At 53.7% G+C, this 20,273-nt stretch overlaps 7 protein-coding genes across 7 annotated transcripts; 4 read left to right on the top strand and 3 right to left on the bottom strand.

Annotated features, from left to right (window-relative positions):
* Positions 1–1,304, top strand: ASPACDRAFT_117534 (alpha/beta hydrolase). Its single transcript, XM_020196074.1, has 2 exons — positions 1–771; positions 832–1,304. The coding sequence occupies exons 1-2, from the start codon at positions 370–372 to the stop codon at positions 1,168–1,170; spliced, it is 741 nt and encodes a 246-aa protein (XP_020057265.1). The 5' UTR covers positions 1–369; the 3' UTR covers positions 1,171–1,304.
* An 840-nt stretch (positions 1,305–2,144) lies between these two features.
* ASPACDRAFT_117537 (polyamine acetyltransferase) lies at positions 2,145–3,800 on the top strand. The gene is made up of 3 exons (XM_020196075.1): positions 2,145–2,862; positions 2,930–3,382; positions 3,437–3,800. The coding sequence occupies exons 1-3, from the start codon at positions 2,470–2,472 to the stop codon at positions 3,470–3,472; spliced, it is 882 nt and encodes a 293-aa protein (XP_020057266.1). The 5' UTR covers positions 2,145–2,469; the 3' UTR covers positions 3,473–3,800.
* Positions 3,801–4,020: 220 nt separating this feature from the next.
* Positions 4,021–6,725, top strand: ASPACDRAFT_117538 (putative GTPase NOG1). Its single transcript, XM_020196076.1, has 5 exons — positions 4,021–4,132; positions 4,220–4,328; positions 4,442–4,543; positions 4,628–6,321; positions 6,374–6,725. The coding sequence occupies exons 1-5, from the start codon at positions 4,112–4,114 to the stop codon at positions 6,413–6,415; spliced, it is 1,968 nt and encodes a 655-aa protein (XP_020057267.1). The 5' UTR covers positions 4,021–4,111; the 3' UTR covers positions 6,416–6,725.
* Positions 6,726–8,883: 2,158 nt separating this feature from the next.
* On the bottom strand, positions 8,884–11,153 carry ASPACDRAFT_1855468 (sugar porter family MFS transporter; the record flags this gene model as incomplete). Its single annotated transcript, XM_020197439.1, has 3 exons — positions 8,884–10,714; positions 10,777–10,889; positions 10,955–11,153. 3 exons carry the CDS (start codon positions 11,151–11,153, stop codon positions 9,365–9,367), a joined length of 1,662 nt encoding a protein of 553 aa, XP_020057268.1. The 3' UTR covers positions 8,884–9,364.
* A 4,224-nt stretch (positions 11,154–15,377) lies between these two features.
* ASPACDRAFT_77792 (ketoreductase) lies at positions 15,378–17,277 on the bottom strand. The gene is made up of 2 exons (XM_020205043.1): positions 16,752–17,277; positions 15,378–16,685 (listed from the first exon to the last, which is right to left on the bottom strand). Exons 1-2 carry the CDS (start codon positions 16,926–16,928, stop codon positions 15,822–15,824), a joined length of 1,041 nt encoding a protein of 346 aa, XP_020057269.1. The 5' UTR covers positions 16,929–17,277; the 3' UTR covers positions 15,378–15,821.
* A 17-nt stretch (positions 17,278–17,294) lies between these two features.
* On the top strand, positions 17,295–17,794 carry ASPACDRAFT_59744 (Erg28 family protein; the record flags this gene model as incomplete). The annotated part of the gene is made up of 2 exons (XM_020203481.1): positions 17,295–17,345; positions 17,435–17,794. 2 exons carry the CDS (start codon positions 17,295–17,297, stop codon positions 17,792–17,794), a joined length of 411 nt encoding a protein of 136 aa, XP_020057270.1.
* A 487-nt stretch (positions 17,795–18,281) lies between these two features.
* On the bottom strand, positions 18,282–20,075 carry ASPACDRAFT_117547 (UDP-glucose:hexose-1-phosphate uridylyltransferase). The gene is made up of 4 exons (XM_020196077.1): positions 19,646–20,075; positions 19,348–19,532; positions 18,517–19,282; positions 18,282–18,462 (listed from the first exon to the last, which is right to left on the bottom strand). Exons 1-4 carry the CDS (start codon positions 19,744–19,746, stop codon positions 18,357–18,359), a joined length of 1,158 nt encoding a protein of 385 aa, XP_020057271.1. The 5' UTR covers positions 19,747–20,075; the 3' UTR covers positions 18,282–18,356.
* Positions 20,076–20,273: the final 198 nt, after the last annotated feature.

Raw genomic sequence — 20,273 nt, forward strand, 5'->3', positions numbered from 1 at the left:
GACGTTACCTCGGATCCTTCTGGAACGAACCTTATAAGTCAACATTCTATGGCTGTCTGACATGTTACTCCGTACCTAGTAACTTACTCATACCATGATACCTTAGCAGACATGTCTCATGCGGGATTTGATCGGCAGGGTCGGATCGGGTCGATTGGACCGGGATAAAGCTTAGATCCCGATCTTGTGGTTCTATATGGGATCGCAAGGAGCTCAGCTCAGGCTCCTGGCAACGGCTGCTGGAATCGGCACATCACGGGCTTTGAAGCAGCAGCATACAAGTGAAGATGCACCCATCATGTTTGGTATCAAAGTGAACGGAAATGAGAAGTTATTTGATCATCTAATTTCATATTTCTGGTATTCGACATGGCTAAACCCACCCTTATCTTCGCCCCAGGCGCCTGGTATCCTCCCACAGCGTTCGACCCCGTTATTGAAAAGCTGCCAGGCTATCGCTGTCACACTGTTGCCTTTCCGTCCATACAACAGGCAACCACTGTTCAAGATCTCCATTCAGACATCAACATTGTCCGGAGTCTCGTGCAGCAAGAGGCTGACAATGGCCACGATATCCTCGTGGTCTCACACAGCTGGTCCGGCCTTCCCGTGAATAGTGCACTGGACGGACTGGGCAAAGCGAAGCGTGAAGTAGCTGGCAAGTCTGGCGGAGTGATCAAGCTGGTTTTCCTTGCAGCCTTCCTGCCTGAAGTCGGTGAAAGCCTACTGGGAGCTTTTGGTGGATTAGCTCCCGAATGGTATATCCATGATGTGCGTGACTTGGTTCGAACGCCAGAATTGTGACTGTGCATACTAAAGTGATTTCTCCAGGAGATTATCAACACCATCACCGTGAGAGATCCCGTCCAGGTTTTATTCCATGACGTTTCGGATGGTGGATCATGGGCGCAGTCTTTACGGCCTCATGCTTATGTTACTCACACAACACCCGCGACCGATGCAGCTTACTTGCACATCCCATGCAGCTATATGCTCTGCGAGGACGATCGAGCTATTCCTTTGTTTGTGCAAGAAATGATGGTAGACAGAGCCCGGGCCAAGGGCGCTCGGTTTGAAACCGAGAAGGTCAAGACGGCGCATACGCCGCGGTTGGCAGACCCGGAGATGGTAGCTGCATATCTTAGGCGACAAGCAGGGGAGATAGCCTGAGCGGGAGGGTGATCTGTTGCAGGGCCTTATCTTTCATGTTCCGTATGTATTACGACATTATTCAATAAAGGCTCCCCAAGCCGACCAGGATGGAGGCACTAATGCGTGGTTGGGTCATATCTGACTATTCTGGCTATGGAAATCTATTTCTATCTTTGCAACTACGTCACTTCTGTCAGGTACAGTACATGCCCCGGAGTAGTCACATCAAAGCTGCGCAAACATCGATCTGTGCGTAATTCGTCGATATAAGCAGAGACAAACACGTTGTTTTTCACCTTCGGAAGCGATGCGCTTGACCTGAAACAACCATCCCGGACTCGAACCTAATGCCAGGGATAAAGAGTCTCAGCGTCGGAATTGGTTGACAATAATGGCAGCAGCAGTGGAAATGACCGGGTGCAACTCCGGACGGGGGCTGACCATACCGAAACCCCATCAAATACCATTCTCGTGGATCTCATTGATCCACCAGCCGCAAAGCGGAGAACCTCCCGGGGGTAATTACCCCTAGTACCTTTTAGTACAACCTACTTGTCTGTCGCAATTTCCCAAGGCTATGGCTAGCAAGGACCAAGAATCTGAACTGAACTGAATCTGTAGGGTTTGGTGAAAGGTACTCCGTACAGTAGAAGGAGATGAAGGTTAAGGATTTGGGGCTCGAGGGTTTCGTGACGCTGTAAAGATACGATAGAAGAAACAAAAAAAAGAAAAAAAGTTCGATTTTCAAATTTGTTTTCTTTCAAATTTGCTTGCAACCTTGCAGACTGGTTGTTACATTTTTCTGGCCACTCCTCCCGTTATCGGTTCCTCCGCCCGCACAAACTCTGCAGCAGGTCTTGATCTCTCTCAGCCTGTTGCTCTTCTCTCCTCTTCCCTTGTGCGCGTACCTGCAAATTTCCATGTCCGAGTAGCTTCACAGTTCCCCCAACTGTCCCCCTCTACAAGTTTACCCGAGTCTCTTCCCTACGGAACTTCCTTCAAAGTAAGCTACCTGTGCTTCATTCACTATGATCGCCTCCGGATCGAGCTTCTGGAATCGCAGTCCGAGGCTTATCGTCCGCATTGAGCTAAAAACTGAACCCCACTCTTTCTTTCTCTAGGCCTTCCCGCGTATTTCCTACCCCTCGATTTATCCCGAATTCTACCTTTGCGCAGCTCAGCCCCCAGTTCCGGATTTTGGCCTACCTGCATCCTCGGTCATCCTGTCGCTTGTCGATCGCACCTTTCCCACACTGTCAATCCTCTACTCAAGTTTCACCATTTCATCGCCTGGCGCGCCTACCCCGGCTCGCAACCATGTCCGACCAGTCCAACCACTATGAAGAACCCGTCAACGGGCTCCGGCCGTTGTCCAACGCAGACTCGTTTTCCCTTCCCGCCACCGCGCGCGAGCTGTCCAACCATTCAGAGCGGGTAGAGGCTGCTCGGGCTAATGGCCTTCCCTTGGAAGATGCTGACATCGATGACGAGGATGAGGAAGAGGGCGAAGAGGAGGTCGACGGGGAGTATGTCTCGGTGGACCACGACGATGTCGAATACCCTTATTGGTTTCGCCGCCCGCCTGTGCACCAGCGCACCAAGTTGGACGAACTGCACCCCTTTGTGCAGGTTCTTACAGAGTCGAATGTCGAGGACTGTGTTCAGGTCGAGGAGGCCTTTCCCCAACACGAGCGCTGTACGAGCGAGAAGGTACATCTCCCCGCTGCTTACATCATGAAAGCCGACACGCTACTCCGATGACTGACGCAATCTGTAGTTCCGCTACCGTCTGAGCCGGTGTCCTGAACTCTGTCTCGGTCTCTTCACTCTCCCCATCCTTCGCGAGGGCGAACCCAAGCCCCGCCCCACTCTGGTCGGCCATGTTATCGCCACGAGAACTTCCAGCCCCGTGGTGACGGACAAGTCGATGGCGATGCCGGCCAACTGGCAGACCGAGCGCATGACCGTGGAGAACGGCGAGACTGTGGGCCACGATGAGTATGGTAGCACAATCGCCATCCACTCGCTTGCCGTGCTGCCCGAGCATCAGGGCAAGACGGTTGGCAGCACCCTCATGAAGTCTTATATCCAGCGCATCAAGGATGCGCAGATCGCCGACCGCCTTGCGATTATCGCGCACGGTCATCTGATTCCTTACTATGAATCGTTTGGCTTTGAGAACCGCGGACCTAGCAAGTGTCAGTTTGGCGGTGGTGGTTGGGTGGACTTGGTAAGTGTCATGGTCTTCTGCTCTTGTTTCTGGACTAACAGGGTGCCGGTGCAGGTGTTTGATTTCACCCAGGATTTCGCCCGGGAGTGAAGTACCCGTGCTCGGGCTGTTTCTTATGATGATGATCTAGTGGTGGACGGCCGTGCGACCTTCCCTTTTATGATTTCTTGACTCGACCTTCTCGTACCCATTCCCTCGATGACGGTTTGATGCATCTTTATGGCTTGATTAAACGGGATTTTCAGTCTTCCTGGTGGGTTTCTGATAAAAGCAAGGCGTTCTGTCGGGCTACGACGGGGGGTTCAGGGACAGGGATGATGACGATACGATGGCCGGATTGAAACACCGTGGGTGGTTTTGTCAGGACACGCATGTTGATGTATCATATTCCCGGATAGTCAATGTAAATGAAGACTCCATAATAAGTTTTAGACTCAATATCGGGGGGATTACATAAGATGGGGCGTAAGTTAGCTGGGAGATCAACTTGCACAAGAGGTTTTTCTCCCTCACCGGAGAGCCTCCTCTTTCCCCCACACACCAGCGGAACTAAAATCACCACCCAATCAATCGCTCACCGCCCGCCAAAATCTGCCCAGCGACCGCCGCCCGCAATTATTTTTTTTTCGTTTGATCTCGACTCCGAAGGCTACCAACTCTGACAATCCATCCCCGGGGTTCCCTTGACGAGTCGCTTTCTGTTACGACTCTATTTCACAGGTTCCCATCATGAAGACGACGTGGAAAGATGTAAGCCATCCCGATAACCCTGGGATTCATTCCAGATCGCCTTAAGAAATCAGCCGGACTGACATCTCATTTTCACCGCTTGATCAGATCGCTCCGGTGCCTACGCATCAGGAATTCTTGGACATCGTCCTCAGTCGCACCCAGAGACAGCTGCCCACTCAGATCCGTGCGGGCTTCAATATCAGCCGTATTCGAGGTCCGTAATGCTTTTGTTGACTTTGCGACGTTGATCGTCGAGTCGCTGGTTTCCATCGCGGAAGCCGATAGGAAGATGAATTTTGACTAACGGAAATCTCTTTCGATCGATAGGCTTCTACACCAGAAAGGTCAAATACACCCAGGAGACTTTCTGCGAAAAGTTCCAGGCTATTCTCGATGGCTTCCCCAGATTGCAGGACATTCACCCTTTCCGTAAGTTTCGCTCCCCGACTGTGCCAGAGAATTCGCCCCTCGGCATTTGAGACTAGTCGGTCAGATAATCTAAACTCCCGTCAGACAAGGATTTGATGAACACCCTTTACGATGCCGACCACTTCAGAATCGCTCTCGGTCAGATCTCGACCGCTAAGCACCTCATTGAGACCGTCTCCCGCGACTACGTTCGTTTGATCAAGTATGCGCAGTCGCTCTTCCAGTGCAAGCAGCTCAAGCGCGCTGCCCTCGGTCGTATGGCCACCATCTGCAAGCGTCTCAAGGACCCCCTCGTCTACCTTGAGCAGGTGCGTCAGCACTTGGGTCGTCTGCCCGCCATCGACCCCAACACCCGCACGCTCCTGATCTGCGGTTACCCCAACGTCGGCAAGTCCAGCTTCTTGCGCAGCATCACCCGCGCGGACGTCGACGTCCAGCCCTACGCTTTCACCACGAAGAGTTTGTTCGTCGGTCACTTCGACTACAAGTACCTTCGTTTCCAGGCCATCGACACCCCTGGTATTCTCGACCACCCCCTCGAGGAGATGAACACCATTGAAATGCAGTCCATCACGGCCATTGCCCACTTGCGCTCTGCCGTCCTCTACTTCATGGATCTGTCCGAGCAGTGTGGTTACTCCGTGGGTGACCAGATCAAGCTGTTCCACAGCATCAAGCCCCTTTTCGCCAACAAGATTGTCTTCCTGGTGGTCAACAAGATCGATGTCCGCCGCCCCGAGGACCTGGAGCCTGAGTACCAGCAGCAGCTCGAGGCCATCCTCAAGTCCGGTGATGTTGAGCTCCTGCAGCTGTCCTGCACGACCACCGAGGGTGTCACCAACGTCAAGAACGCGGCCTGCGACAAGCTTCTCGCGGAGCGTGTGGCCCAGAAGCTTAAGTCTGGCACCAATAACGCCGGTACCCCCGGCGGTCGTCTGGGCGATGTCCTCGCCCGTATCCACGTCGCACAGCCCATGGGTGGCGTGACGCGCGAGACCTTCATCCCCGATGCCGTCAAGACTCTCCAGAAATACGACAAGAACGACCCCAACCGCAAGAAGCTGGAGAGAGACCTCGAGGAGGAGAACGGTGGTGCGGGTGTCTACAACATCGACCTCAAGAAGACCTACGACCTGGCCAACGACGAGTGGAAGCACGACAAGATCCCCGAGGTGTGGAACGGCAAGAACATCTACGACTACGTGGACCCGGATATCGAGGCCAAGCTGGCCGCGTTGGAGGAGGAAGAGGAGAAGCTGGAGGCCGACGGCTACTACGAGTCGGACGAGAGTGTGGAAGACGCCGAGGACGCCGACACCCGCATGAAGGCGGACCTGATCCGCGAGAAGCGGGCGCTGATGAAGAACGACGCCAAGCTGCGCAAGTCGCTCAAGAACCGGGCGGCGATCCCGCGCAGCGCCAAGGCCAAGAAGCTGTCCCAGATGGAGGAGGCGCTGGACTCGGCGGGCTACGACGTCGACGCCGCCGCCAGCCGGGCGCGGTCCCAGAGCCAGGTCCGCGGCCGCCCGCTCACGCGCGACGCGGACATGGACGATGCGATGGACGTCGATCTCTCGGATCCTCGCGTGGCGATTGCCCGGGCCAAGAGCCGCGCTCGCAGCCAGGCGGCGACGGATCGTCTGCACGACGGTGTGACGGACGAGCAGGCGCGCACCAAGGCGGAGCGCTTGGCCAAGCTGGGCCAGAAGAAGATGAACCGCATGGCCCGCCAGGGAGAGGCCGATCGACACACCACCGCCTCCTTGCCCAAGCACTTGGTAAGATGGCTTGTATCTTGTTTCATTGATCCCGTTGCTAACAATGCTGCAGTTCACCGGCAAGCGCACCATCGGCAAGACCCAGCGTCGTTAAGCGGACCAAGCAGATGGTCGATGACGAGACGAAGTCCTTTCCTCTTAATACACCTAACCTACCGCATCGCGTGCTGCATTGCGTATTGCCTGTGCGCAATGCGCACCGCGCACCAAGTCCAAAGCTCAATCCTCGTTGCAACATAAGTGGTCATGAATTGAACAGGGGTGATTCCAAAAAACTGCCGGGGCGTTTGGGGTGTTTGTTCCACGTCTTCTTTGTGATTAGTGATCTTGAGTGAAAGAGTTGTTTCTGTGTCTTTCCTAGATATACCTGGGTTTGTGGGCCCAGTTGAATTGATTGTTGATTCTGAGTATGTTTTGTAAGGTGTAGATTTGTGGTCTGGCTTGGGTTCATGGTACAGCTGAAGAAGCCTTCTGGGTACTCGATATCTTTGCTGTCTGATAGCTTCATCAGCAAAGAACTGTCTATTCGCAGAAGCAGTCAATCCTGGTCCTTATTCTCCTATTATGGAAGGCAGATTCGATGACGATTCCCTCCATTTCCACAACCAAGGAGAATAGAATCGAACGACCTCACAATATCCTACCTCAAGCGACCAAACCAAACCCACTAGTTTTCATCCATTCTTAAACTGTCCAAAACATTCTTCCCCTATCAAAACTACCTACCACCTAGCAAGCAAGCAAGCAAGCATCACGCCCCCTCCAGCCTAGAGCCCTGCTTTCCAAACCCAGCCATACCGACAAACAAGTTCACAACCCTCTCCCCAGTTTCCACCATACCACTTGCCTGTACAGTCGAAAGATCGAAAGCAGAAAAGAAAAGACAAGAAGAATGCATCAGCCTGGCGCAACACTTACCCCCCTTTCATAAGACACATCCCCATCAAACCAAGGCTTTCTTTGCAGGTACGGGGATTTGTATCCCCACCGCACCAACATGTTGAAATCTATTTTACTATACATTCGAAGACTGGGCCAGGGATAGATGTGTCCTGACCGGTCTTACAACTTTCCCGGAGATTCATCGAAACGTTATGAGCAGGGAATGCATTTCGAGGCACCCTGGGAGAAGAGAGTGGTTGAGAGATGCTGGAAGCTGTAGGCAGCTGAGTTCATAACTGGCTCACCATGAAGCTTAGGAGAGGTAGTTAGGATCTATCTATGCCTTGTAAATGACGATGCACAGCTGGAAAGTCCCCCAATATTCATCTGGGTGTCTATCTCATCGAGAAAGGAGGCTATTGCAACCAGATAAGTAACTGCAGCTAGAGATTGGAAGGTTTAAAATTGGAACAGACAGACAGAACAGACACTATGCAGCGTCTCCCTCCTCTGGAGACGGGGATCCGGAGACTCTAGAGGGGGGGGGACTAGACTCAAGGACCAACAGTTCAGCAAGGATGTACCTGATCCGGGGTTTATCCCCCCTTCTAATGCTGATCAGATCGCCTCAGAGTGTTATTTACTTATTTTTTCTTAGTGGGATATATTAATCACCCTAAGCATAACTTCTTCACCCGAATGACACTATCCTTGAATCGATCATGCGCTCTCCATCTGATGCATGCATGCATGCATGCATGGTAGCGGGAGATTTATCAGGAATCACCTGCAACTCAAAATATGAAGACAACATTTGTCACATGAGGGAGAAAAAAAAAGGAAAAAAGGAAAAAGAAAAGAACGAAAGCTAAGCTCTTAAGCCCCCGTCCCGACAACCCAACTGCTGTACTGGGTACAACTAAGTACCTCGAATGAAGTATAATGGACGGGAAGCTTACCTCTACTCAACCTACCGGGTCACGAGGCAAGAGCCCCAGGGAAAGAAGGACCGGCCCGTTTTAGCCATAGCTTGGTTTAGCTTAGCTTGTCGCTTGTCGCTTGTAGCTTACGGCTGAGACTTCAAGGTTCAGGTCCAGGGTCCAAGGTTTAGGTCCAGGGTATGTATGGTAGGCGATCCATGCTAGAAGCGATACTACATTCTCCTCTCACTCACTCATATTCCTTTCCAGCAAAATTGGGTGGTGAGTGTTCAATGAGACCAGATCACCCAACGTAGTATGAATAGCATAGGATCGGAGATCGGCACAGTTTAGATGGCGTGGGCCGCGTCTGGGCAAGAAGATAATATAATGCACTGCACCATCTTCTCTCCCTGAGAGAGACACAGAGAGAGAGAGAGAGAGAGAGAGAGAGAGAGAGTGTGTGTGTGTGTGTGTGTGTGTGTGTGTGTGTGTGTGTGTGCGTGTGTGGAAAGTGTATACTCCAGGGCAGGGATCGTACCGAAAACAAATACTACCTTACAAACGCGGGACTCACACTAAGAAAGAAGCAAGGAGGCCAGCTGACCTACCTACACCATCACCTACTCTTAACACGGAGTCCTATCAGCAACCGTTCAAAGAAAAACTAGGACCGTAAATCCCAGGTCCTTGTTTACTCCGACACCTTGTCAAGGCAACCTGGCCATTGTCCAAAGAATGACAACAATCACAAGATCAGAAATGTTAGATTGAGGATGCTTGTATACAAATAACCGCATCGGACCAAATATGCATGACAGGGATGCAAAGCTTAAATTTGAGACATGCAGATATGAATCAAGCGCTGGGGTATGGAGAGACGGGACATTAAGACATCGTTGTGCTCCGTTGACCCACAATCCAACACTGCAATGACACCGTTGACGTGGCACAATCCACCCAATCACTACGCTCAAGCTACGGGGAACAGAACATGCTTGTGATAGTGTATGGATTTTCATTTCTTAATCAATCAATCAATCAATCGTACTTAGAGGTATCAACAAACGCCGAACGTCAGATTCCCAGCCAGAGGTCAGGTCGTACAACCATGCCTTGATGCATTCATACCCATTCAAGAAGCAAAAGAAAAAAAATGCAAGCCACTAAATGCGAGCCATTAAAAGCGATGTAGATGAGATGGTCAATGTACAGGAGCGCAGAATCGGAAGACGATCCGCTTACTCGCGGAGCTCAGTGGGCTCACTGTGCTCAGCCTGGCCCTCGGCCTTGGGAGAGGAGGGAGGGTGGTGCATGTCATCGACAATGCCCTCAGGGGGAACCCAGCTCTCCGACTTCCAGGGCAGGACGTGGAGCACGTACATGCTGTCGACCTCCTCGAGACTGCGGCCCTTGCTCTCGATGACGAAGAAGAAGACAACGAAGATGGCGGCGAAGCAGCATCCGGCGAACACGTAACCGTAGGCGAAGTGGATGGCGGAGTTGATGAAGGGGGTGAAGAAGGAGATGAGGAAGTTCCAGGTCCAGTTGGCAGCAGTGGCAATACCGATACAGGCAGCACGGTAGCGGGCAGGGTACATCTCACCACAGATGGCCCAGACGATGGGACCCCAGGTGGTAGCGAAACCGACAATGAAGAAGCAGGTGAAGACAATCATGGCCTTACCAGCAGCAGGGGTGCTCTCCGGGTTGTTGATGTCCAGAGCGAAGTTACCGACGGAGGCCCAGATCATGAAGCAGATGAACATCCAGGCGGCACCGTACATCAAACTCTTACGGCGACCATAGTGCTCGACAATGTAGAGACCGGGCAGAGTCATGAAGAAGTTGACCGCGCCGAGAATAATCTGGGTGATGTAGTTGTTGGAGATACCGGTGGACTGGAAGATGGTGTTTCCGTAGTAGAAGATGAAGTTGGCACCGGTAAGCTGCTGCAGAGACTGGAGAGCGATACCCAGCATGGTACGGTAGAACATGCGAGGACCAGTGAAGAGCTCGTGCCACTTGGCAGTGCCGGCGTTGCGCTCCTCCTCGAGCTTGTCCTTCATCTCCTTCATCTCACGGATGATGACGGTGTGGTTGGGACCAACACCATAAAGCTTGCACATGACCTCACGAGCCTCGTCAACGCGGCCCTGGCGGTAGGCGTAACGGGGGGACTCAGGCAGGAAGAGGGTACCGATACCCAGGATCAAGGGCCAGGCGAAACCGATACCCATGGTGATACGCCAGGAGGCAGTGGAGTGGATTCTCTCCGTGCCGTAGTTGACAATGTAGGAGATGAAGATACCGAAGGCGACGAACAGCTGGAAGGCACTGACCATGGCACCACGAACCTGGACGGGAGCAGATTCACTCTGGTACATGGGAACGACGCTGGACAGAGCCCCGACACCGAGACCAGCAACCCAACGGCCCATGGCGACCTGGACCCAACTGGTGGAGGTGGCAATTTGGATGATGATGCCAACAATGTGGATGAGGGACCAGAAAGAGATGGAGATCTTGCGGCCGAAACGGTCGGCAATGGGAGCAGCAGTCAGGGCACCAATCATAGTACCGATAGAGAGCTGACACGGCGGTTAGTTTAGGGCGATCTCGTAGCCGAGCACGGAATGAACAACAAACATACCAGACCGACGATCAGACCGGAACGAACGTTGCTGAAGGCATAGGAGCCATCAGCCTGCTGCTCACCGAAGCGCATCAGGAAATCCTGCATGGTCTCGAAACCGGAGATTTGACCTGTGGGGAGGCGGGGTGTTAGCCGGAGTCGGGTGTCAAGAGGGGAAAAGGATCGCCATGCATACCAGTCGAGTAACCGAAAATGAAACCACCCATGGACACACAGAGACCAAGGATGAACGAACGCCAGGTGAGATACTTGACGGGAGAGTCATCGACGATGCCGTGGTCCTTCTCCGCGTAGGAGTCGGAGCGAGCAGGAGTGGAAGCCTCCGAGTGCTCAGTCGAAGGCTTGAAGCGAGACATAATGTTGTGGACACCCATGTTGCCGGTGGGTTCACAGACACAAAGGCAGATCGAGTGGAAATCCCTCTTGACAGTTGTGGATGAGTGTGAAGGCAAGTAGAAAAGCACACACAAGCTGATGGGTTGAAGGGGAAGATGTCAAGAGTGAGAAGCTGGGGGAAGTGGAGGAATTATATACGGAAAGATGGAGAGGGACTCGGTAAGGATGACGGCGGCGTCATCAACAAACGGACTGAAAAAGGCAAGGGAAAAGAATTTTTGAACGCAGCAGCAGCACTCGATCCGTCGGCAATTCGCCTCCATCCCAGGGATTGGAGGAGACACCCCATGGCCCATTCTTGTCGGGGTAGGACCATGGGCATGGGCAAGGAAAAAACGGGGGCCCAGATCTCAGCGTCTCAGTTTGGTATTTTTTTTTATTCTTCTCGTGAATTTTTGACTCGGGATTTACCCCGAAAACAGAGCCGGGACGAACGAGGGTGGGAGAATTCGGAACATTGCAAAGCTAGGGGGAAGTGGAGGGAGAGAGATTCCGGGCACATTATTGGGCATACTGGGCGAAGTGGAGAAACCGGGTCTGGAGACTGGAGAGGGCAGGCCGACAGAAAGCGGCACTAACCCGGAGAAACGTGCCTGACTAAAGGCTGAAGACGGCGGAGACAAGGAGGGAGCGAGGAATTTGGGGGGGGGGGACTGGGAGAGAAAGTGGGAGAAAGGTGTGGGTTGAGGTGGGAGAGTGAGGAGAGAGTGAGGAGAGAGTGAGGAGATTATTTGATGGGGAAAAAGAATGGAACCCTTCTGGAATCCTCCCGATCCGGCCTTTTCAAACTTGGATTCAAGTCACGAGTGCCTACCCGATTCGGTCATTCTGCATCTTATGCATTCCATTATTATTGCAGTATTACTGCATACAACCTTACTGTACATACACAGTAGCTAGTTAGCTATTGAATGACAGCAGATTACATCTGCCACCTCTACCTCTACCTCTACACTATTGATTCTATCCTTCCATCGGCTCCGGAATTGACTCCCCTTTCGGCCTCGTGGCCTCCGTCATTGTGATGCCGCTTGCAATCTAAATTGCTTCCCTATAGCACTCCGTGACCAGGTTGAGGCCCGTGTGATGCGATGCGGATGCGCCCATCAACCAGTCCTACTGAGTACAATCCCATTGTTCGCCAATCGGGCCTTATTCGACGCCGGGTGGTTTGCCACCCAGACACAATACACAACAATTGAACAAAGGGTGCCGTGCATGCCGATGACAGCTTCAGGTTGTGTTACGATGGTTGAATGGGATGCTGTGCAAGAGCGGATGGGCGGGCGCATGATCCACCACCACCTTTGCTTTCCTGCTTTCCTGCTACGTATAGACAGCGACTTAACTTAAGTCCAGTTACTAAGCCCAGGATGAAGTAATCCAACACCGCAGCTGAACAAACAGAGCCTTCTTCACGACGAGGACCAGAGACCATGATCCACCAGCGATTCAGTGCTCTGGTTTTCTCTGTGTCAGAGAATTGACGCGAAGGAAATGAAAAGATTTTTCTACTCGCCTGGTTGCCAAACAAACAGACAACCCCTGAGGAACCAGAATCCGTGCAGCAGTGAGAGTCGTAGTAAAGTTGCCGCAAGCGGTACCAATCGAGGGAGATCCGCGGGCGCCAAGTGGGGCTTGCCCAGTGGTGGTTTAGTGCTGGTTTCGCCCTGCAAGCAGAAATTTTCTGCTTTTTTTCAAAGAGAGAATCCCGTGTCGATCCCGAACCAAGGCCGGCCACAACACTCAGGAACAACACCACCATCTTCACCACCACCACAGCGTCATCGCTTTCGGTGTCGCCGTCTGGGCTGATATACACAACACCATCCAACAAGGAGAAAAAAAAAAAAGAGTATAGCTTGCAATGAGTTCTGTGTGCTATAATGTGAAATAAGTACTAAGTCTATAGCAATACCACCATGTACCACCCCCTCACCAGCAAACCAAGTGCAGCGTCAGCACCAACCCGAGCCCCTCCTCTCGGCCACCCGAACCCTCAGCCTACAAAATCCCTCGGAATCGGCATTGCACCGCCAGACGCCCAGAAAGTTGTCTCGGTGTGCCGAACCCAGCACCGCTAAACCCAGCCTAAGCAGACTAGCCCACTAGACGAGGCTAGATGAGGGGCCGCTAGCCAAGGCAGAACCTGGATCCTTCCCGTTTGAAGCTCACCGGTGGCGGGTGGAGTGCGCACCACTCGACGGAAGTTGGCCGATCTGCACTGGCTCGAACTGGTTTCGGCGGCCCGGTGAAAAGTTTTCTTGCTGGTCAGACAATTCATGTTGATGAGCTGTTATCGGCATGCCGGACGGGGCGAGAAAGCCCAAACACTGGCAGGCGCAACGGGTGCCCGTCATCTATCTCGGCTTTGCCCGTGCGAGATGAAATTTTCTTGCTCTCGTGGTGATTCGGCCGATATAACCGATCTCTTGTGCTGTTGTGTGTGCTGCACACAGTACGCGAACTCTCCCTCGACTCAAAAAGTGTATACAGCAGTTAAAACTTAGAGCAGACCAGCCCATTTGAAATCATCACACAACCCAGCAGAACCTCACACCACCAAGACAATCACTTAGTTGAGGTGAAAAGATCAAACCACCCAACCGGCAACGGCACCTACTGTTCTCTAGACTCAGGACACTGCCGGAAGCAGAGTGGAGCCGGGCCTCACCTCACCAAGGAATGTCCCCACTTTGAGTCGGGTCAACGTAGACTGAGGGCTGGTTCTCACGCGTCCCGAATGCGGTCTAGCCAGCCTGATGTTTCACCCGAGATCAGAACAACAAACAACGCTGCACTCGGCCTTAGGAATGATAGCCCAAGATAACATGCTGGCATTTGTTTGCAAACAGAATAATTGCATTCTAGGTGTCTGGCTAAACACACTCCCGACAGCTATGCCCTCTAGCAAGACACAATTATCCCATTCAACGACTGCCCTCAAAACAACGGACATGTAGACGTAGAACTACGATATCAAGCCTAAGGCATCAATCCAGGAACCAACCAAGCAGGCAACAAGCGGCGAAACAGAAAAACTCAGTCCCGGTTCCTGACCCATTCCCAACCCAAACCCAGTTTGCCCAGAACGGAAAAAAAAATTCTGTCTGGTTTATTTTTGTTTTGTTTCATTTTCAGTGTGTTTGGATCATACCCAACAACCACCTCAAACCCGAACCTCGCTCTAGCCTGTAAGCGAAGTAGGACCAGACCGGGTGTGGGTATAGTAGACTACAGTACTAGCTCACTGCACGCAAAGCGAGGATCCAAGTGACTGGTGAACACCACACGTAAGAGGCCAGCCTGTACACTCCAGCACTACGGCGATGGACATCAATCCTACCCGTACCATACCTGTTACAACGAGGAAAGAGGGTTACCCTGGTGTCCATCTACAATCATCACAATCACAACCCAATGACAACCTCATCATCAGTATCAATATCATCATCCATCCTAACCTTGAAACCCGAACCCCTGCCAGCCAGAGCATCCCATCCAAAAGGGAAGCAATCCCGGGCGGCCACCGACTGCACCGTGGATCAAGATAACATGGCCATGATGATAGCGGCACTAGCCCTCCCTGGTCTAGACTCGCTAGACTCGCTGGAGGAATCACTCGCTCCGGCCGATGAGATCATAACCCTCACCCTCATCCATACCTTAATTCCAGTGGCTGCAAACTGTACACACCTGCATAAGCGGTGAGAATTCCCAAAACACAACGTCAAACTTCGGCGTCATGGACCTCCCCAAAACCAAGGTTTCAGACACTGTAGCCAAGCATCATCACAAAACAAAAAAGTGGCGTCAGGGAACGAGAACCTGTAGAACCGAAAAGAAGAATATCTGCGACAATCACGACACCTACAATGACTACTGCATAGTATATACCTCTGGTGCCGGCGCAATAGCCTCTCGGCTCTTCGTTTTAGGTGTCAGACGGCTTACTGCAAGGGAATAAATCCCTGCTAGTCCCATAGTGGACATACATCTCTTTTGTATGCATGCTATGCTCTTGCCCAAGGTTTGTCCCAATTTTGAGAACTCATCCACAGTACACGCACTCTGATGTGCATACACTCCCAAAAAAGCAATGCGGTGGAATTGACAGCGGAAGCTAACGGGAAAGCTCCCGTCGTCGTTCCCCCGACAGTTTAGGGAAATGCTATCTGCGAATGTTCAGGGTAGCTGGAGTAAGTGATCAGATTCCCTATCTGTCGATCTGTGACTGCAAGCATCCCCCCTTTGTCTACCCTGATTGGCCCAATATCACCACGTGTAGGGGATCGATGGCAAGGTCCAGCCGGTCCCGTCCCCTGCTTAGGCAAGCCGAAAGAGAAAAACAGGAATCCCCCCCCCCCTTCCCCCGAGCCCTTCGGCAACCCGAGACCGACGTCGCCAGATCCATCCGGCTCGGCTTGCCGAGTGACAGATTCTCACACCGAGCTTGCTACACCCTTCACCGTTCCGGAATTCAGGCCGAACTCCACACCATCCCCTGCTCATCCCCCGCGTAGAAACTCTCCTCCCAGCCATGAGCCACTTCCCCTCTCGCTTCCCTCCCTGAGTCACTCCCACGTGGTCGTGCGGGATCGGCTCTAAGAATAGAAAGGATCCCCCCCCCCGTTCTCTCCACCCGCTTAGGTGCTCTTCTTCCCCTTCTCGCGCTCGGCCTTGCGCAGCGCGCGCTTGCGGATCGCCTCGTGCATCCCCTTGTTCTGGCCCACCACGAACTTGCCCATGGTGCCGGTGATGCAAGTCAGAAAATAGGCCATCAGGCCGTGGCTCCAGTAGGGCGAGGAGCTGTACGCGTAGCTGGGGGAGCCGCCGTTGCGGCCGATCTTGGAGAGGACCGCCTTGACGAACGAGCGCGGGTCGGGGATCGTGGCGCTGGTGCGGCGGATCTTGGACATGGCCGAGGTAATCAAGTAGGCCTGGACCAGCTCGACGGTGATGCCGTGGGGCTCGAGCTCGGCGCCCAGCGAGGTCGACCACTGCTGCAGGAAGGCCTTGCTGCCGGAGTAGGTGGCCAGGAGCGGGGTCGGCAGCAGGCCGCCGAAGGAGCCCATGGTCAGGACCAGCCCGCGCTTCCGCTGGATCATGCCGGGCACGACCAGCTGGGTCGCCCGCAGGGTCCCCATGCAGTTGATGGTCACGATATCGGCCAGCTCGTCCTCCGGGGTCAGCGCGAAGGGGGTCGGGATGTTGTGGCTCTTGCCGACGTTGTTGACCAGCACCGCCACGTCCAGCTCCGCCACAATCTCTTTGAGTTGGTGGTAGTCGCTGTCCTGGTTGCGGGCAAAGTCCATCGCCAGAGTCCGCGTCTGCACGGCGGGGTACTTCGACTGGAGTTCGTCGCGGAGGGCGTCGAGCTTGGAGGCGGTCCGGGAGACGAGGACGAGGTTGAAGTCGGCGCGGGCCAGTTGCAGGGCGAATTCCTTGCCCAGACCGTCCGAGGCGCCGGTCACCACGGCCCAGCTACCCTTGGGGCCGAAGGAGCGGAGCTGTGCACCACCAGATGATCAGTTTCCTTCACTGCGATACATTGGTGGAATCGAGAATCGACTTACCGGCTTGCCAGGGAGCACGAACAAGCTCAACAGGACCCGAACGAGGAGCAAGGTGCGGGAGACGAGGTACAAGCTCCCAGCACCCAGAAGCAGGGAGGCGCCGACAGTCTGCCATCCCGGCTGCAGATGAAGGTGCCAGTTGGACAGGCAATCGAGATGCTTGGTGATGAACTCCATGATTGCGATCGCCCACGGCGTGACCTTAAGACAAACAATCAAAATGCGGAGGGGTCGTGAGTGCAAAAGGAGGGGGAAGTGGGAAAAGACGCGGAGGATTGACGGGATTGACGCGGAGAAGGAAAAACCGGAGCTGAGCTGAGTTGCCCTGCAAATTGTTGGGGTTTGCCAAGCCGGCAACTTCGTTTTCGCATTTCGACCACCAACAAACACTCTATCTAGCTTACCTTACCACAAGCTGCATCCCGGGGAGCTAACACGGAGCTTCATCTTTTTATCGTTCAGCTTTCCATCACCTCGGTATAACCACCACCAATATACCCCCCAGACTTCTTCAGATAATCCACCCGTCCACCCAAAAAAAAAATGCTCTCCCTTCCCCCCTTCGAGGGCTTCCTCCCTCAATGGCTCGTCCTGGTTCGTCTTTCCGTCTACACCGCTCATTCCCAATCCTCACAATCGCACACATCCCCAAAACAAAAACTAACACCTTCAAAAAAAAAAAGGTCTCCGTCGTGTCCGCCGCCAACAGCCTGCAAGCCTACCGCTCCGAAGCCTACGCGGCCGAGCTCTACAACGGCCGCACCCCGGAGGGCTACGTCTACACCAACCCGCTCTCGTCGCGCACCTTCGGCACCTGGACCTTCCTCTCGGCCGTCATCCGCTTCTACGCCGCCTACAACATCAACAACCCGGCCGTGTACGACCTGGCCCTGTGGACGTTCGGCATCGCGCTGGTGCACTTCGTCGGCGAGCTGGTCAAGGGCAGTGCCCGGCTGCGGGGGCGGTTCGTCAGCCCGCTGCTCGTCGCCTCGTCCACGTTGACGTGGATGTTTTGGGAGCGGGCGTGGTATTTGAGTGCTTAGGGTGGTATTCCACAAAGGGATGGGTAGGTGGGGGATGTGGGTTTCTGTAGGGAAGGGGTGTTCTTGTTTGGTTCAGCGGGTGAGGGTGAGGAATGTTGGTTGTTGCTGAGATGGTGGGGGGGGTGAGGAGGAGGAGTAATGGATAAGGATAGGGGCGCATGTTCAGTAATGTTAATTTAACACTAATGATATTGAGTTCAGGTCGAATGGTCTCTCTGGATAGTGGAATTGGCATTTTCTGGGGTAGTTGGTTAACAGCTGGAAAGTTGTTGTGCATGATGCATGGAGCTGGCAGCAGGGTCTGCCGATCCGGCGGCTCCACTTATATATATCTGTATCTCCGGATCGATCGATCGCGTACCTCCACAATCCTGGAATAGCAGATCCGTTGATTTACTTACCACGATTTGTCATGAGAGTGATGTCTCTCATCAAATTCAATAAAATTAAGGCAAAAGACAATAAACGGAAAAAAAGGGTAGAAGCTCGAGGATAAGCAACACAGAATGTACAGCTATGTTCAAATGTATGTGCACTATCATTAAAACCCTATATCTACAACCTAGGCATCCATCTTCTTGCGGTACAATTCACCTCCGCAGCCACGGAGTCTAGCAGCCGCCTGCTCCGGGGTGATATCACGCTGAGGCTCGCCCAACATCTCGTATCTGAAGCCTTGTCAGTTTGCATTTCACATAAAGTTCACGAAAATCATCACTCACCCCACCAAGAACTTGCGCACGGTCGCGCTGCGCAGCAATGGAGGATAGAAGTGCAGGTGGAGATACGAGGCCTCGACCTCCTCATCGGTGCCCTCCAGCGGCGCCTGGTGGATACCCATGCTGTAGGGGAAGTGCGTCTCGAACAGATTGTCGTAGCGGCGGGTGACCTCGGCGATGGCCTCGGCCAGGTGGGCCTTCTCGGCCTCGTTCAAATCAACGAGGGCGCGCTTGTGCGTCTTGCTGACAACCATCGTCTCGAAGGGCCAGACGGCCCACCAGGGGCACACGACGAGGAAGCTGGCGTTCTCGAACACCACGCGCTCCTGCTTGCGGCTCTCCAGCGCGGCGTAGTCCTCCAGCATGTGCTTGCCGCCGTGTTCGCGGCGGTACTTCTGCAGCTGCTCCAGCTCCATGGCGGGCTCCTCGGGCAGCGAGCTAGTCGTCCACACCTGCCCGTGCGGGTGCGGGTTCGAGCACCCCATCGCTGCGCCCTTGTTCTCGAAGATCTGCATGTACCGGTACTGCTCCTTGGGCGCCGCCGGGCTGGCCGTCGGCGCGTCGGGCGGCAGCGTGGTCGCGGGCGCCACCGCCGCCAGCGGGGACTTGGGCGACAGGTGCGCCGTGTACAGCTGTGTCCAGGCGTCGATGACGGGCACGATCTCCGCGGGCGACAGGTCCGCCAGGGTCAGGTTGTGCGCCGCCGAGAAGGTGAGCACGTAGCATTTTCCGGTGACCGGCTCCGCCTTGAGGAAGAAGGACTCCGTTTCTGTAGGCGGAACGCTGTGAGTAAGGGGTTGGTTCGCTGTATTAACGGTTTGTTTTAGATTATACCTTCAGTGCTTTCCGGAGTATAAGGAGCCTGCTCCTCCTTGACGGCGCTGTAATCATTCACGAAGACAAACGTCTTGTCATACTTGGGGTTGGAATCACCCTGAGCGCGCTTGTTGCCCGGGCAGAGATAGCAGGCAGGATCATACGAGGGCAACGTGGTCTTAGACGGGCTCTCCTGCTGACCTCTGAAAAACAAATTGATATTAGCTGCTTGTACTTTCGTACATTCCTTGAGAGTCCAGATACAGGGACTCCCCCAGAAACCCAGCACTTGAAATCACGCCAGCATAACACTTACTGCCAGGGACGCTTGGTCCGGTGAGGCGAGACCAAGATAGAAGACCCGCGCAGAGGGTTGTATCTACGGTGGGAGATGTCGTCGAGAACTTTTTCAACCATTGTCGCGAATGATTTGCGCTGAGTAGGGTACGCGAAAGAAGAGAACAGAGAGTGTGAGAATTAGAAGAGAAGCGAAAAAGGAGGAAGAAGAGAAAAAACAGCAGAGAAGGCCGAAGCGAGCGAGGGAAGAAAAACCTGGGCTGGCTGGCGGGGCCGGCCGTCGCGGGGCTCCGGAAATTATGCCCACCACGGGGTAGATTAAAAGCCACTTGGGTATTTGAGCGATGGACCCTGACCCTGCCATGTAACTCCAGGCACCTTGTCGTTGGCAATGCCGATGAGTGACAGACTTTGCGAAATTTCTCCGGAGGTATTGATCGTATTATCAGGGGTATAACGTGCAAGGAAGGGGGGGTATGTGCAATGGTTGAACCCTTTTCGGCGTCAGCTTCCCCGCGGTTAGCCGGCTTGAGTGGAGTTCAAACGTCGGGCCGACCAGCTGACGTCATCCGCGTCAACTGGTCAGTCAGCATCACATGGTCGGGTCTGTTATCATCCAGCTACGTGAGGGTAGAGTTATCAGAGTA

This window comes from Aspergillus aculeatus (genome assembly GCF_001890905.1).
Source record: "Aspergillus aculeatus ATCC 16872 unplaced genomic scaffold ASPACscaffold_6, whole genome shotgun sequence".
NCBI lineage: Eukaryota > Fungi > Ascomycota > Eurotiomycetes > Eurotiales > Aspergillaceae > Aspergillus > Aspergillus aculeatus.